General features: G+C 40.1%; 1 protein-coding gene across 5 annotated transcripts in view; it reads left to right on the plus strand.

Moving 5' to 3' along the window:
• LOC126164992 (sulfite oxidase, mitochondrial-like) overlaps positions 1 to 19,062 on the plus strand; it is a 166,659-nt gene that overhangs the window by 23,798 nt on the left and 123,799 nt on the right. For all 5 annotated transcript variants that reach the window (XM_049920288.1, XM_049920287.1, XM_049920284.1 and 2 more), the window contains exon 2: positions 12,736 to 12,911. In XM_049920288.1, the coding sequence (XP_049776245.1) occupies positions 12,736 to 12,911 (176 nt within the window). The remainder of the gene's footprint in view (positions 1 to 12,735; positions 12,912 to 19,062) is intronic.

Raw genomic sequence — 19,062 nt, forward strand, 5'->3', positions numbered from 1 at the left:
GACTGACTGGGCCCTCTGGTCTGCAGCAGTGATCTAAATACTAGCAGTTGAGAGGGTGTTGGCAGCGCGTTGCTTGTGAGTCTCTATTTGGCCTCTCTCCTGATAGGTGCTTTGGTTGCACTTACTATCGATCTTCTCGCAACCTATTTGTCACCAGGTGTATGCTGGCGTAAGCTGTCCCCAGCACACTGAAAATCACATTTTAATTTTGTTGTGTATTCTGGTAGTTAATTTAGATACACTTTTCATTCAGTAGATCCATAATGAGGTGATCCTCAAGGATATAGTGTCATAAAGTAAGAATACATAATACAAGGGCTATTCAGAAAGTAGGGAACGTTTCCATCTGATGCTGATAGGCGGCCGCCGATCATGTATATTTTGGTATGTGCATGCTTGGCAGCTCAGTTGGTATCCAACCATGACAGCGGGAACGTCTCTGCACATCTGGATTTTTTTTTTATTTTTATTTTATTTTGTTTTATTTTTTTTAATATTCGAATTTGAAATGTGTGCTGCAATTGAATATTCCGCCAGGTGTGAGGTGTGGTCTGTGATATGATTTTTGTTGGCAAAAAACCTATAGAAATGTATTGTGAACTGTGCGAAGTGTACAGAAACAACATAATGAGTGAATGTTTTGTCCAGAAATGGTGCATTCAGTTTAAAAATGGCCGAACCCACGTTCATGATGAAGAGAAAAGTGGACACCCGAGCATTGTGACTGACAATCTTGTCGCTAAAGTTGATGAAACAATTCGTCAAAAACATCGCATCACAATAATGGAACTTTCACTTCCTTTTCCACAAGTTTCATGAACTTTGTTGTTTGAAATTGTCACTCAAAAGCTAGGCTACCACTAATTTTGTGCACGATGCAAAATGCTTACAGAGCATCATAAAGAACAGCGAATGGGGGCAACGTTGACATTTCTGGAGGCCTACCACAAATATGGTGATTCATTACTGGATCAAATCGTAACTGGTGATGAGACTTGGGTGAAACACGTCAATTGCAAGACAAAATTACAGTCCATGGAGTGGGGGCACACAAGGTCCCCCCAAAAACCAAGAAAGTGTTTGAAAACCTTGTCACCAAGGAAGATGATGGCGACAGTGTTTTGGGATAGGCAAAGTGCTTCTTATGATTTTCTCAAACGTGGAGCAGCCATAAATTCTACCTGGTACTGTCAAACTTTGCACAGCCTTAGAAGAGCAATTCAAAACAAACACTGAGGAAAGCTGACATCCAAAATTTTGTTTTTGCATGACAATGCCCGACCTCACATGGCAAACCACACTAAAGAACTCCTTAATTCATTCAAATGGGAAAATTTCCCTCATCCACCCTACGGCCACGATCTTGCACCAAGTGACTTCCACTTGTTTCCCAAGATGAAGAACTGGCTTTCAACGCAGCACTTTGATGACGACACAGAACTTCATGTGGGCATGACTCACAGGTTGAAGTCTCGGGCAGCATAATTTTTCGATGAAGGTCTTTCAGAGCTTGTCCACTGCTATGATAAGTGCCTCAAGTCGCTCTTTCAGATGCATATAATAAAATGTATTTCTTATACTTAGTTTTTTTTTAATGCCAAAATGTTCCCTGCTTTCTGAATAGCCCTTCTGTGTTTTAGAAAAAGGTATCTGTGGATGAGTAAAAGCACGAAACACACTTTCCTTTAAGTAGTTGCCACAAATGTGAAAGTACAGATAAAATGCATAAAATAAAAGTACTTGACATGAACAGGATTTTCGTGAAAACTAGACATCTTTAGCAATAAAAGCGAATTTTTAGTGTACTGTATTTTTATAGTTGCAAGACTCTAGGAATATACAGGAACATCATATTAATCAATTGTTTACATTCATAAGATTTTGACAGTCCACATACATTCCATTTTTCTTTTACTTGGTACTTTAAACCTTCCTCTAATAGATGAATTTGAAATTTTGAAAAATAGAAGTTTTCCACTTGCTTTGCTTTTATTCCTTATCTCTTGCTTGCGCCTAAGATTACAGTTTCCAAGAGGTGATCACATATATTTATTAATCCTATAGAAATGTTTCATGTCAGCGCTTTCTGAAATACTTTTTTTAATTTATATGATTTTGATAATCCTTTAATTTCTTGGGGTAAAATATCAGATAAAAGTTTCAGTTGATGTAGTACAATTTTTTTTAAGGCTGTCCCTTTGAAAATCATCCTTGTTCCATCATGCATAAATATTGCATGCTGTTAGCTACAGTGGGTTACTACTGCACATAAAAATTTTGGCCTTTTGTGTCAACCTGTGCTTTGTGTCAATATGACTCCCTTACTCACAACATAAAGTAAATTTAGGGATTCATTTGTCCTTTGACATTTGTACTTTGACCATCTGGCGCAACTATATAACACACATCAGATACAATACAGGGCAATGGCCTTGCCACAGTGGTAACATCGGTTCCCATCAGATCACTGAAGTTAAGCAATGTCAGGTTGGGCTAGCACTTGGATGGGTGACCATTCAGTCTGCCTAGTGCTGCTGGCAAGCAGGTTGCACTCAGCCCATGTGAGGCAAATTGAGGGGCTACTTGACTGAGAAGTAGTGGCTCTGGTCTTGTAAACTGACGTATGACCGGGAGAGCAGTGTGCTGATTATATTCCCCTGCATATCCACATCCAAAGACATTTGTGGGCTGAGGATGTCACGGTGGCCAGTCAGTACTGGTGGGCCTTCATGGCATGTTTGGATGGAGTTTAGTTTTTAGATGTTGTTGTTGTTGTGGTCTTCAGTCCTGAGACTGGTTTGATGCAGCTCTCCATGCTACTCTATCCTGTGCAAGCTTCTTCATCTCCCAGTACCTACTACAACCTACATCCTTCTGAATCTGCTTAGTGTATTCATCTCTTGGTCTCCCCCTACGATTTTTACCCTCCACACTACCCTCCAATATTAAATTGGTGATCCCTTGATGCCTCAGAACATGTCCTACCAACCGATCCCTTCTTCTGGTCAAGTTGTGCCACAAACTTCTCTTCTCCCCAATCCTATTCAATACTTCCTCATTAGTTATGTGATCTACCCATCTAATCTTCAGCATTCTTCTGTAGCACCACATTTCGAAAGCTTCTATTCTCTTCTTGTCCAAACTATTTACCGTCCAGGTTTCACTTCCATACATGGCTACACTCCATACAAATACTTTCAGAAATGACTTCCTGACACTTAAATCTATACTCGATGTTAACAAATTTCTCTTCTTCAGAAATGCTTTCCTTGCCATTGCCAGTCTACATTTTATATCCTCTCTACTTCGACCATCATCAGTTATTTTGCTCCCCAAATAGCAAAACTCCTTTACTACTTGAAGTGTCTCATTTCCTAATCTAACTCCCTCAGCATCACCCGACTTAATTCGACTACATTCCATTATCCTCGTTTTGCTTTTGTTGATGTTCATCTTATATTCTCCTTTCAAGACACTATCCATTCCGTTCAACTGCTCTTCCAGGTCCTTTGCTGTCTCTGACAGAATTACAATGTCATCGGCAAACCTCAAGGTTTTTATTTCTTCTCCATGGATTTTAATACCTACTTCGAATTTTTCTTTTGTTTCCTTTACTGCTTGCTCAATATACAGATTGAATAACATCGGGGAGAGGCTACAACCCTGTCTCACTCCCTTCCCAACCACTGCTTCCCTTTCATGTCCCTCAACTCTTATAACTGCCATCTGGTTTCTGTACAAATTGTAAATAGCCTTTCGCTCCCTGTATTTTACCCCTGCCACCTTTAGAATTTGAAAGAGAGTATTCCAGTCAACATTGTCAAAAGCTTTCTCTAAGTCGACAAATGCTAGAAACATAGGTTTGCCTTTCCTTAATCTTTCTTCTAAGATAAGTCGTAAGGTCAGTATTGCCTCACGTGTTCCAGTATTTCTACGGAATCCAAACTGATCTTCCCCGAGGTTGGCTTCTACTAGTTTTTCCATTCGTCTGTAAAGAATTCGTGTTAGTATTTTGCAGCTGTGGCTTATTAAACTGATTGTTCGGTAATTTTCACATCTGTCAACACCTACTTTCTTTGGGATTGGAATTATTATATTCTTCTTGAAGTCTGAGGGTATTTCGCCTGTTTCATAGATCTTGCTCACCAGATGGTAGAGTTTTGTGAGGACTGGCTCTCCCAAGGCCGTCAGTAGTTCCGATGGAATGTTGTCTACTCCCGGGGCCTTGTTTCGACTCAGGTCTTTCAGTGCACTGTCAAACTCTTCACGCAGTATCATATCTCCCATTTCATCTCCATCTACATCCTCTTCCATTTCCATAATATTGTCCTCAAGTACATCGCCCTTGTATAGACCCTCTATATACTCCTTCCACCTTTCTGCTTTCCCTTCTTTGCTTAGAACTGGGTTTCCATCTGAGCTCTTGATGTTCATACAAGTGGTTCTCTTATCTCCAAAGGTCTCTTTAATTTTCCTGTAGGCAGTATCTATCTTACCCCTAGTGAGATAAGCCTCTATATACTTACATTTGTCCTCTAGCCATCCCTGCTTAGCCATTTTGCACTTCCTGTCGATCTCATTTTTGAGACGTTTGTATTCCTTTTTGCCTGCTTCATTAACTGCATTTTTATATTTTCTCCTTTCATCAATTAAATTCAATATTTCTTCTGTTACCCAAGGATTTCTAAGAGCCCTGGTCTTTTTACCTACTTGATCCTCTGCTGCCTTCACTACTTCATCCCTCAAAGCTACCCATTCTTCTTCTACTGTATTTCTTTCCCCCATTCCTGTCAATTGTTCCCTTATGCTCTCCCTAAAACTCTGTACAACCTCTGGTTCTTTCAGTTTATCCAGGTCCCATCTCCTTAAATTCCCACCTTTTTGCAGTTTCTTCAGTTTTAATCTACAGGTCATAACCAATAGATTGTGGTCAGAATCCACATCTGCCCCTGAAAATGTCTTACAATTTAAAACCTGGTTCCTAAATCTCTGTCTTACCATTATATAATCTATCTGATACCTTTTAGTATCTCCAGGGTTCTTCCATGTATACAACCTTCTATCATGATTCTTAAACCAAGTGTTAGCTATAATTAAGTTGTGCTCTGTGCAAAATTCTACCAGGCGGCTTCCTCTTTCAATTCTTAGCCCCAATCCATATTCACCTACTACGTTTCCTTCTCTCCCTTTTCCTACACTCAAATTCCAGTCACCCATGACTATTAAATTTTCGTCTCCCTTCGCTATCTGAATAATTTCTTTTATATCATCACAAATTTCTTCAATTCTTCGTCATCTGCAGAGCTAGTTGGCATATAAACTTGTACTACTGTAGTAGGTGTGGGCTTCATGTCTATCTTGGCCACAATAATGCGTTCACTATGCTGTTTGTAGTAGCTTACCAGCATTCCTATTTTCCTATTCATTATTAAACCTACTCCTGCATTACCCCTATTTGACTTTGTGTTTATAACCCTGTAGTCACCTGACCAGAAGTCTTGTTCCTCCTGCCACCGAACTTCACTAATTCCCACTATATCTATACTTTAACCTATCCATTTCCCTTTTTAAATTTTCTAACGTACCTGCCCGATTAAGGGATCTGACATTCCACGCTCCGATCCGTAGGACGCCAGTTTTCTTTCTTCTGATAACGACATCCTCTTGAGTAGTCCCCGCCCGGAGATCTGAATGGGGGACTATTTTACCTCCAGAATATTTTACCCAAGAGGACGCCATCATCATTTAATCATACAGTAAAGCTGCATGCCCTCGGGAAAAATTACGGCCGTAGTTTCCCCTTGCTTTCAGCCGTTCGCAGTACCAGCACAACAATGCCGTTTTGGTTATTGTTACAAGGCCAGATCAGTCAGTCATCCAGACTGTTGCCCTTGCAACTACTGAAAAGGCTGCTGCCCCTCTTCAGGAACCACACGTTTGTCTGGCCTCTCAACTGATACCCCCCGTTGTGGTTGTACCTACGGTACGGCCATCTGTATCGCTGAGGCACGCAAGCCTCCCCACCAACGGCAAGGTCCATGGTTCATGGGGGGAGGGGGGGGGGAGTTTTTAGATACATTACAGACAGTTTTTAGATACATTACAGAAATAATATATACAAATATAAAACGTATACAATGTAGGGTAGGATTACCGTAGGTGAGGATAGCGTAGGAAATCAGCCATGGCCTTATCAGTGGAACCCTCTCAGCATTCACCTTAGCACCATGGGGAAACCATGGAAAACCCAACCAAAGATGGCTGGATGGGGTATAAATCCTGCTCTTTCCAAATGAGAGGCCAGTGTATTAACACTACCTTAATCACACCACTTGGTATACGATTTTGAAAGAAGTCTACAAGGAGCTTACATCATGCACGAGAAGTATAATCAGTGATATAACTAGAACAGGAAAGTGTTGTAACCCAAGAATACTGTAATTGTTTTTCATGAAAGAGCATAAACACATGAGAGACAAAGTACATACACAGACAACACAAAAGTGGCTGGCGGAGCTTTGTGCTATGGCCTATGTAGTCATTAGTTCTAATGGGGCACATAGCTGCATGTGCAACTGCTGCTGTACTAGCATGTTGGGTGGCCTCTAGTGGCCGAATCAAGCACAAACTTCATGCACAAACTATGAAGAAGCGCACACACAAATTTGTGAGCACTGTGCTCACGTCCATTTCTCCTGTCATCGATGTTGGCTGTTGAGTCACATGAAGCATGCAGCACCCATCCCCTGAGAGAAACCTTAAGGTAGGACAGGTAGCTGGCACAGCTTCCATTTTCACATCTGAGTCCAACCCCAGGATAGAAGGCCACACCAAAGGGGGCTGAACAGAAGGCACTGGCTGTGATGGAGGCGGCAGTGGCAGTGGCAGAGGCATCGGCTGCGATAATGTGGGAGCTGCGGTCCTGCCTTGGCCGCCGAATGCTGAAGGCGTTACCCATGGCAGACGAGACACTTGTGAAGGCGTCGGCAGTGGCAGCAGAGAAGATGAGGACACCGGCCGCTATGTAGAAGATGACCGGGCAGACAGAGAATGTGAGGGCAGCAGAGACACATCTGGTGTGCAGCTGCCCATGTGAGGTCGTAGCTGGTCAAAGTGTTGTGACACCCTCCCCTCAGCAATGTGGTCAATGCAGAGGCATCAGCCACAGTGATTCTTGATGATCAGTGGCAACCATTTCAGTCAGTGGCCAAAATCGCGAGATCAAACAGCTGTGCCAGGGCAGAAGCATTGCGGCACTGGTGTTGGTGGAGGTACTGGTTTCATTGAAGCAGATGCAGTAGAGTCCAGGACTGACAGCTATGCAACAACTCTGCCAGACTTTTATCTCCAACAAGAGTAAACCTATAACAACTGAGAAATCGGTCAAGGGCCTCTTCCGGTGACACACCAGAAATGTATTTTTTTCGTGAGGCAAACATTTAGTTTGTACTGGTCATTCTGTTTCCCTGTTTGATTGAGGATGGAAAGGAGGAGCCATGACATGGCAAATACCACTTTTTTTACAAAAATCTTCAAATTCCTGAGATATGAACTGGTGGCTGTTGTCTGTAACTAACATACATGGAAGACCTTCCATCAGTTACAATAAACCAGTAGGGATTTGAGAAAGATCCCACAAAATCTACATTAATTCATCCCTAAAGCCTCTGTGGAGCTCGCTGTGGTGACAAAGTTGCAAGAGGGGTGGCCTGATGAGTGGCACACTGTGGGCACGCTGCAACCACTCACACCATTTCCCCATCAATGCCTGACCAAAATATGTGTTTGCGTGCTAATGCTTTTGTATTTGGTACACCCCAGTGCTCCACATGTAATAAAAGTATAACCTCATGTTGAAGGGCAGATGGGACTACAACCCGGGTGCAGTGTCCTCTGTAGCTAACAGCAGAACTCTGTCCTAAACAGAAAGATGATTTTGTGATACAAAATAATTTCTTAAAGGATCAGAAGCATGGCCTGGAGGTTTGTCTGGCAAGCCGTGTTGCACAAAAGGAATGACTTTACTTAAAACAGGATCTGTGGCTACTGCAGCCACAGTTTTAGTACTAGTAACAGCAAAACCAGGAACAACATCTTGAGCTTCCTTGTCTAAATGAAAACAAAGCAATTCCACATTATCAAACTCCGGATCCAGACCAGTCAGCAAACATGAGAATGCATCAGCATTTGCATATTGTGCCATAGGTTGAAAATGTATCTCATAATTGTATTACGACAGGAAAATAACCCGCCACTGTAAGTGATGTGTGGCTTTGTCTGGCAAGGATGTCGAAGGGTTAAAAAGAGACACCAGTGGTTTGTGGTCTGCAATCAGATGAAACTTAGACCAGTATAGAAAAACGTGAAAGTTTTTTAGAGCATGCATGATTGCTAAAGCTTCTTTGTCTATTTGAGAATAATGCTGTTTCACTGAATTTAAGGTTTGAGTGGCATATGATGCTATATAGTGTTCTGATCCGTTCGCATACTTATGAGCAAGGATGACACCAAAGCCGAACTGAGATGCATCTGTGGCTAACACAAGGTACTGGCCTGGCTGAAAAGTGACGAAAGGAGGGGCCAACTGCAGTTTAGGTTTCAATGGCTTGAATGCCTGGTCACAAGCTGCAGACAATTGGAAAGTAACATCTATATGTTATAATGCATGGAGTGGTTGTGCCACAGTAGCAGTGTCCGGTGTGTAATTGTGGTAGTACACCATTTTCTCTACAAATGCTTGTACTTCCTTGACTGACACAGAGTGTGGCAACATGCCAATAGCTTCACTGTGGTTTACTGCCAGCACACAACACTTCAAAACCCAAATAAATAATAGATGGCTGTAAAGACTGTGTCTCGTCCAGATTGCATTTTAACACTGCAGACTGTAAAACAGAAAATAGAGCAAGAAGATTTTGCAAATGTTGCTCTGTATAGGCACCAGACACTATTATGTCATCTTAGTAGTTGATGCAGCCTGAAACTGATGCAATAAGTTGCTCTAAAAAGCACTGAAAAATAGCTGGTTGATATGCCACATCAAAAGGCAAATGCTGGTATTCATAAAGCCCAAATGGTGCACTGATAACTAGGAGACATTTAGATTCCTCATCTGGCAGCAGCTGTAAATATGCACCTGCTAAATCAATATTTGAAAAATAATGCCCACCCCCTCCGTCCACAATTTTTACAAACCATAACAGATGGAAAAGGACAGGTATCAATGACTGACTATGCACTATTTGAATTTTTTTTAAATCAATGCAGAGGTGTAATTTACCTGTAGGTTTTTTTCCTATAACCAGTGGTGTTTACTATTCACTGGAAGAAATAAGTCAAATGACATCAAGGGATTTAAGATGATCTAATTCTACTATTACTTGATCCCATAAAGTTACCAGTACAGGGCAGACCCAGAGAAAGCAGGGGTGGGCAGACTGTTTCATCATAATATGAGCCTAAAATTTTGTTGCACAACCCAGTCATGTGGAAAATAAAGGAGAAAATTTGGCTCAAAGAGCATCTAACTGTTGATATGGAATGTGATCAAAAACCGAATGCACTTTGTCATCGATAGAAAATGCAAAAAATTTAAAAGGATCCAAACCAAACAGATTTTCAGTGTCAGCATTGTCCACAACTAGGAATGTTAATGAATGAAGCACAGCCTTGTAAGTCACAGGTGCAGAAAACTGTTCAAGAATGGGACTCTGTTGTTTGTTAGAACTCAACAGCCTCCATGACACTGGAACCAGAGGGGGAGAACCTAAATCCACATAAGTTTGAGAATTCAACAATGTTGCTACTGCACCTGTGTCCTCCTGCATTCTCAGTGGTTTGTTAAACACATGCACTTCTGTGTATAAATTGCTTGGAGACACCATCACTGCTGACACACTATTCACATCCACATTTGTTTCTTACTCAGGTTCAGAAGAGAGTTACACACAGAAGCAAAGTGTCCTTTTTAATGGCACACATTATTCTTGCCTAGTGCATGGGGTACACAATCCATTCATACTGAATGAAACAGTATGGACGTGAAGGCTGTGGAGCATGAGGCTGTTGCCTTTGTGATATGGACTGTTGTTCTCGCGAACAACTATTACCTATAGGTCACTGAGACATCTGTTGGACTGCTGAAATAGCTTCTCTGTTGCCTTGTGAACTGATTGAAGACTGGAAAGGATGACAGGAACTGATTTCTGAAACATTAGACCAGACTTCTATCTGTTTACCTGCAGCCTGTGAAACTTCAAAAGACTGAGCTTCTATAAGCACAGCATTTTCACACTGTAGAGCTTGCTCTCAAACTTCTCTACCAGCAACAAGACATATGATTGCACCTTGAATCATTTGATTTGCACATTTGTCACAAAATAACAATGACTAAATCCATGTAGTTCTGCTGTCCATGCCCTGTATTACTGTTTTGGTTGCTTTTGACAATGGTAAAACTATACACAACCAGCAATAACATAAGTACATTTACAGTGAAAGGTAGAAAGTAGCTTGCACAGCTGATCAAAAGAAAGATCGGGAGGTTCTTGTAAGAAGGCAAACTGACACAACAACTGATACACAGTATGTAAGATCCATGACAAAAAAGAGCCTTGCACAAGTTTACATCTGTTACCCCATATGCCTTGAAATGTTGTCGCAGGCATTTTTCAAAGTGTCCCAGTCTTCTGCTGTATTGTTGAACACAGGGAGCAGCATTGGGTATATTATTGGTAGGGCTGCATGTTATGCCAACATAGTCATTAAACAGGAAATAGCAACTGACAGCACCTACTTTTGCTCAAAAATAGAGTTAAGCATTGCCTTCATGGAAATTGAGCTCATTGGACCATTGACTGAAGTGGCACATGCGGAGTCGAACACTGTAGTCATCGCCAAAGTGTACTAACCCAAGAACACTTGAGACACAAAGTACATACACAGACAACACACAAGTGACCAATGGAGTCTTTTGCTCTGGCCTGTATAATCATTAGTTATAACATGGGGCGCAGCCGGCAGGATGTGTTTGTAACTGCAGTCATACTAGTAGGCCGGATGGCCTTTAGTGGCCGAATCAAGTGCAGACTTCACGCATGAACTATGAAGTTGCGCACACACGAATTTGTTAGTTACAGCAGGAACACTGTTATATTACACACCTGAAAAATAAATGCACTAACACCCGTCAACACTACATCAATCACAACTATTGTTGCAACTGATTTCTTATTCTGAAGATGTGAATTGCATTTCATTTGAAACAGAGAAAACAGGAAACCAACAGCAGAAGCATTCTTGTTGAAATACATACCCATAGATGGTATATTTGTTTACAGATTAAAAAAATACACAAAAAGAAATGAGGGCCTGGTATTTCTGTAAGACTGCAGAAACACTACACTACAAGAAATATTTTTACTCTGCTTTAAAAGCAGTTTCCTTCTTCAGCCTTTATATATGTGTTGGCAGTGCATTACAAAGAATGAAACCAAAATGGTTCAAACTTTTTTGTGTACGATATACCTTAGAAATAACCAAGAAATGATTTAATTTAAATGGAAATAGTGGCTTCAGGTTTCCTGCAAAATTATATTACTTGCTGTACCTCATGCTTTATCAAGCGTAATACATAATTTACAGCACATTAAAGCACCTGTTATCATATGAGTTTAAAGAGCCCCAAGCCTAGGAAAGTTAAAAGTTTTTCCAAAAACTGGCTTTTCAACAGTCATCACCGAGTGAGGTGGCGCAGTGGTTAGCACACTGGACTTGCATTCGGGAGGATGATGGTTCAATCCCGCATCCGGCGATCCTGATTTAGGTTTTCCGTAATTTCCTTAAATCGCTCCAGGCAAATGCTGGGATGGTTCCTTTGAAAGGCCATGGCTGACTTCCTTCCCCGTCCTTCCCTAATCTGATGAGACTGATGACCCCACAGTTTGGTTTCTTCCCCCATACAACCCAACCCAACCCTTCAACAGTCATCTTCGTGAGTCCTCTACAGGTCAGGGATTCTGATCAGTAACTGCTAGATTTCTATAAAGTTTGTGACAATCATTCATAGTTTGATGTCTCAAGTATCCTTTCTTATGAGGCCGTTTTCTCAACACCTCATAATAAATTTCCAGCTGTGATCTTAGTGAATTTCATGTTCCATGGATTATTTTGCACAATAAATTGTAGTCGTGTGTGTGTATGTGTGTGTGTGTGTGTGTTTTAAATATACAGTTGAGAGTTACAGAGCAATTGATTTACTGAACATGACTGCCATAACAACACGGTAGACCTACCTTGTGTGACTGTTGTCGTGAAGCATGACTGTGCTATGGAATCTCAAGTTAAAAGCTTATATTTATATGCTTATGTTTACACAGGTTATTTATTTATTTATTTTTGTTTTTTACTTGTCATATGCATTATAGGACTACATTTTTACAAACCATACATCCTTCACAGTTATTATTGTTGCCTACTTTCAGAGCATCACAAACCTATGGCTGTTTACTTGTATTCATTATTGAACTAGATGTTGAAGTTTGCTGCTAATTCTCTGCACTTTTCTGCAGCAAAACATTTCTAACTACATGTGGTATTATGTGTTCCTGTGCTAGATGTTTTACCACTGAAGTGATACAGTGCCAATTTGTAAACTGAATGAAAGGAGTGTAGAAAATTTTCAATAACGCACTCACAAAGATCAATCACTTTTTCTTTTTTTTTTTTTTGCAACAGCATCCATTCCTATCAACTACTGAAACAGTCATGTGAAGCCCTTGGAACTGACAAGAAACAGTTATTGAGATTTTTGAGTGGAGGACACAAACCGAAAGCAAATAAGTATGTTCTCAAGATAGCAGCTGCTACATTGGGAATTACAGCAACATGCGGCCTATACAGCCATTACAGAGGTATACCACCTAACTTGACTCTAGACTATTTTACTTGATAGTCTTTCGTAAGTGTTTGTATAAGCTAAAGTGCTGTAGCCATGTTACATAAACCCTAGAGTCTATTTTATTTTGTTTTCATACAGTTGCATTTGTCTGTCAGTGGGAGAATATCATGATATAGTTGACACACTAACGTTTTTGATGCTGGTTTAAAGTGTGAAGTAGATGTACAAACTTCCCATTTCTTTTATACGAAGTGACTTAATTGAGATTTGCAGACAATCTTCTTTGCTGTCTAGCTGGCTGCTGGAAAACTCTCTTGACGTCTTCTCCATAGAATGATGATAGTTACAGGAATATTTAAGCCTCTCTCTCTACTTGTGAAATAAGTAGATACGCAAACTTTACTTTTTGTCAACCAACTGTATACTTGAACTCCATACAGAATAAAATTCTCACTTTCCTCATACATATATGACTTCCAGTAAGTCAATCGCTCCATCCAATGTCAGAAACAAATTTAATTACATTTATAAAAGAATTGGCTTAATAACCATGACTCTACTTCACATGCATCATAAAATAGGTCCTGCCTCTAGCAAGACTGGATTAAGAGTCCACAAGATTACTTTTTCAACTGTTCTTCTATCACATAACAGTAGTCAATGACACAATAGGCACAGAGCTGCATAAAAACTCAAGGGTTCTTCCACTAAAACATCTATGGATTGCCTGACAAGTACTTGTTGCTGCCGTTTGACCACTGCATCTACTTTCTTCATGCGACTGTCTTTAAACCTGCACACACAAACATGTGACGCACAATGGGTAGGAGTCTACCATCCCACACTCATATCTAGGATATCGTGTGTTCAAGACGGTAAAAGGCTGAGAGGTTCTAGAATTTACACAGACATTCTTGAATCACTACATGTCCCCCCCCCCCCCCTCCCCCACCCCTCAGATCGAACACACAATATTTTATACATAATGATTGTTGTTGTCGTTGTGGTCTTCAGTCCTGAGACTGGTTTGATGCAGCTCTCCATGCCACTCTATCCTGTGCAAGAACATGGTCTACCAACCGATCCCTTCTTCTAGTCAAGTTGTGCCACAAACTCCTCTTTCCCCAATCCTATTCAGTACCTCCTCATTAGTTACGTGATCTACCAATCTAATCTTTAGTATTCTTCTGTAGCACCACATTTCGAAAGCTTCTATTCTCTTCTTGTCCAAACTATTTATCGTCCAGGTTTCACTTCCATACATGGCTACACTCCATACAAATACTTTCAGAAACGACTTCCTGACTCTCAAATCTATACTCGATGTCAACAAATTTCTCTTCTTCAGAAACGCTTTCCTTGCCATTGCCAGTCTACATTTTATATCCTCTCTACTTCGACCATCATCAGTTATTTTGCTCCCCAAATAGCAAAACTGCTTTACTACTTTAAGTGTCTCATTTCCTAATCTAATTCCCTCAGCATCACCAGACTACATTCCATTATCCTCGTTTTGCTTTTGTTGATGTTTATCTTATATCTTCCTTTTAAGACACTGTCCATTCCGTTCAACTGCTCTTCCAAGTCCTTTGCTGTCTCTGACAGAATTACAATGTCATCGGCGAATCTTAAAGTTTTTATTTTTCTCCATGGATTTTAATACCTACTCCGAATTTTTCTTTTGTTTCCTTTTCTGCTTGCTCAATATACAGATTGAATAACATCGGGGAGAGGCTACAACCCTGTCTCACTCCCATCCCAACCACAGCTTCCCTTTCATGTCCCTCAACTCTTATAACTGCCATCTGGTTTCTGTACAAATTGTAAATAGCCTTTCGCTCCCTGTATTTGATGCCTGCCACCTTCAGAATTTGAAAGAGAGTATTCCAGTCAACATTGTCAAAAGCTTTCTCTAAGTCTACAAATGCTAGAAACGTAGATTTGCCTTTTCTTAATCTAGCTTCTAAAATAAGTCATAGGGTCAGTATTGCCTCATGTGTTCCCATACTTCTACGGAATCCAAACTGATCTTCTCCGAGGTCGGCTTCTACCAGTTTTTCCATTCATCTGTAAAGAATTCGCTTTAGTATTTTGCAGCCACGACTTATTAAACTGATAGTTCGGTAATTTTCACATCTGTCAATGACTGCTTTCTTTGGGATTGGAATTATTATATTCTTCTTGAAGTCTGAGGGTATTTCACCTGTTTCATACATTTTGCTCACCAGATGGTAGAGTTTTGTCAGGACTGGCTCTCCTAAGGCTGTCAGTAGTTCTAATAGAATGTTGTCTACTCCTGGGGCCTTGTTTCGACTTAGGTCTTTCAGTGCTCTGTCAAATTCTTCATGCAGTATCATATCGCCCATTTCATCTTCATCTACATCCTATTCCTTTTCTATAACATTGCCCTCAAGTACATCGACCTTGTATAGACCCTCTATATACTCCTTCCACCTTTCTGCTTTCCCTTCTTTGCTTAGAACTGGGTTTCCATCTGAGCTCTTGACATTCATACAAGTGGTTCTCTTATCTCCTAAGGTCTCTTTAATTTTCCTGTAGGCAGTATCTATCTTACCCCTAGTGAGATAAGCCCCTACATCCTTACATTTGTCCTCTAGCCATACCTGCTTAGCCATTTTGCACTTCCTGTCGATCTCATTTTTGAGACCTTTGTATTCCTTTTTGCCGGCTTCATTAACTGCATTTTTATATTTTCTCCTTTCGTCAATTAAATTCAATATTTCTTCTGTCACCCAAGGATTTCTACTAGCCCTCGTCTTCTTACCTATTTGATCCTCTGCTGCCTTCACTACTTCATCCCTCAAAGCTACCCATTCTTCTTCTACTGTGTTTTTTTCCCCCATTCTTGTCAATTGTTCCCTTATGCTCTCCCTGAAACTCTGTACAACCTCTGGTTTAGTCAGTTTATCCAGGTCCCATCTCCTTAAATTCCCACCTTTTTGCAGTTTCTTCAGTTTTAATCTACAGGTCATAACCAATAGATTGTGGTCAGAGTCCACATCTGCCCCTGGAAACGTCTTACAATTTAAAACCTGGTTCCTAAATCTCTGTCTTACCATTATATAATCTATCTGATACCTTTTAGTATCTCCAGGATTCTTCCATGTATACAACCTTCTTTTATGATTCTTGAACCAAGTGTTCGCTATGATTAAGTTGTGCTCTGTGCAAAATTCCACCAGGCGGCTTCCTCTTTCATTTCTTACCCCCAATCCATATTCACCTACTACGTTTCCTTCTCTTCCTTTTCCTACTATCAAATTCCAGTTACCCATGACTATTAAATTTTCGTCTCCCTTCACTATCTGAATAATTTCTTTTATCTCATCATACATTTCTTGTATTTCTTTGTCATCTGCAGAGCTAGTTGGCATATAGACTTGTACTACTGTCGTAGGCATGGGCTTCGTGACTATCTTGGCCACAACAATGCGTTCGCTGTGCTGTTTGTAGTAGCTTACCCACATTCATATTGTTTTCTTCATTATTAAACCTACTCCTGCGTTACCCCTATTTGATTTTGTATTTATAACCCTGTATTAACCTGACCAAAAGTCTTGTTCCTCCTGCCACCGAACTTCACTAATTCCCACTATATCCAACTTTAACCTATCCATTTCCCTTTTTAAATTTTCTAACCTACCTGCCCGATTAAGGGATCTGACATTCCACGCTCCGGTCCGTAGAATGCCAATTTTCTTTCTCCTGATAACAACGTCCTCTTGAGTAGTCCCTGCCCGGAGATCCAAATGGGGGACTATTTTACCTCCGGAATATTTTACCCAAGAGGAGGCCATCATCATTTATCCATACAGTAAAGCTGCATGCCCTCAGGGAATAATTACAGCCTTAGTTTCCCCTTGCTTTCAGCCGCTCGCAGTACCAGCACAGCTAGGCCGTTTTGGTTAGCGTTACAAGGCCAGATCATTCAATCATCCAGACTGTTGCCCCTGCAACTACTGAAAAGGCTGCTGCCCCTCTTCAGGAACCACACATTTGTCTGACCTCTCAACAGATACCCCTCCATTGTGGTTGCACCTATGGTACGGCTATCTGTATCGCTAAGGCACGCAAGCCTCCCCACCAACGGCAAGGTCTATGGTTCATGGGGGGGGAGGACATAATCATTATGCAACTAATAATAACATTTTATATTTCAACAGAATACATTTCTTTTCTTTCAATAACCATGAACAACCTTTCGCTTACTGTTTTGCCATTCATTCTTATTTTACTTTGACATTAAGATATGAGCATTTACTCATGGTTTTAGTCAGCTTTACTAATATTCAGGAATTGTGAGGACTTTTTCTCTTTTCTTTATTTTCTTTTTCAATTGAAAACTTCAGGTGTTTATTACACATGAGTAATCTATTTTCTATTTTTATCTTTTTGTACTACCTGTTTCCTAGTATGTACTGTTTTCATTTGTTGTATCTTGGAGGAACTCTGGGTGAAGTAAGTGTTCTTTTGACTCTAATTTATTTCTACAAAACATAATAATGCTAGTTGTTCATAGAATTTATACTTTCCAGAATAATTCCTATAAAATTTGTGACTTTAGTCATGACTCCATCCCCTTCTACAAGGACCAGCATCTATTCCTTTCTTGTGGGTTGACTTTATGAGAGCACTTCCTCTTTCCATTCTGGTTGGTACAACCCTTACAAAACATCTCTGTTTTTTAGGCCACAGACCATCCTATCTCCATGTAGGTACGTCTGCCCTTTATACTTAGTGAATGCCGGTTATGGTGCTCTTATCCTTTCTGTGTAGGCCTAATGGTTCATTACCCTAGTATACATTTCTATGTATAATATAATTAAGTATTTTCTGGTAAAGATACAAATGTATCTTAAGCTTGACATTTATTCTTTAATACATCATTTACTCCCTAGATTCATCCTCTACTTATCAACTTCTATAGTTTCAATAGATACTATGTCAATATATACTATTCATGTCCCACTACCCTTCAATTCATTAGAGTATTTATTATACTGACATTTCTTATTGATAAGCATGATTAATGTTCTCTCCTGCTTTCATTTTCTCTCTTTTCTCACGCCTCTTTCTTAGTTTATATACCCCTTTTCTTATGTATATTTGATGTAGAACCATCATAGCTTCCTATATTTATGTACTTATTACTAGATGTATCCACATTTTCCCCTACAACACTTGGCAGTTCTCACATCACGACTGGCTTTCTAGTCTGTAATTGTATGTTTGTGTCTAAGTGTATACTTGTGTATATGCAGATGTGTGTTCATGTAGTCTGATTCTTCGGCCTTCTTATATAAAGATAAGATGTAGGTTATTAGAAACCACATAAATAAGGAAGGGCTTCAGCAATAGAAGTTTATGAATCTGGAAAGAGGGAAAATAGACAGGTCCTCAAATGAGAAGTAAGAAAGGAAAAAATAGTTGTGGATGCTAGGTTCGAAGAAGAGAAAGAAGATAGACACAAAGATAGGAAACCCTTCCCACCCCCCTTCCCTAGGATCCCTACCTCTCAGGTACTTGAGTGAGATGCCGGAGGAGGTTTGGTGTTAAATTGTCTCCTACAGAATGGACTTGTCCCACATCCATCGTCGAGTTCCCCAAGCAACCCTCTGGAAATGGCAAATGATGAAGAATCAGGCACACTTGTTTGCGAGGGTTGTTTGAAAGGTGTGTTTTGTGTTAGTCATAATTTATCTGTTCATGTAAATCATGCTCTTATCTTCAATACCTACCCTTTCAAAATTTATACAAACCCTTCCAACTATATCACATCTCATAAAAGGTATAAAATACTCTACACAAAATAGAAAATCTGTACACAACGGTATCACAATTGTTCAGCTAGTCACATCTTATTATATTTTCAACAAATATAATAATTTAGTCAATTTATTTCCTCTGGATATCACTTTATTTCTGTGATTTTCTTAAGTTGTTCTCTGTCATATCCGATTTTTTAAGCAATAAGATTATAGAATAATTTTAGATTTTAAAGGAAATGGGTGCAGAAAACTACTTGGAAAAACACCAAAAACGATTCTGGATCCGACAATCGTCACTTTGCCTGTTTACTCAGAATGTTAATGTCCCTGGGGCATAGATGACTCCGCCCGGGTCCCATGGATCTGATATTAATA

Source organism: Schistocerca cancellata, chromosome 1 (genome assembly GCF_023864275.1).
Source record: "Schistocerca cancellata isolate TAMUIC-IGC-003103 chromosome 1, iqSchCanc2.1, whole genome shotgun sequence".
NCBI lineage: Eukaryota > Metazoa > Arthropoda > Insecta > Orthoptera > Acrididae > Schistocerca > Schistocerca cancellata.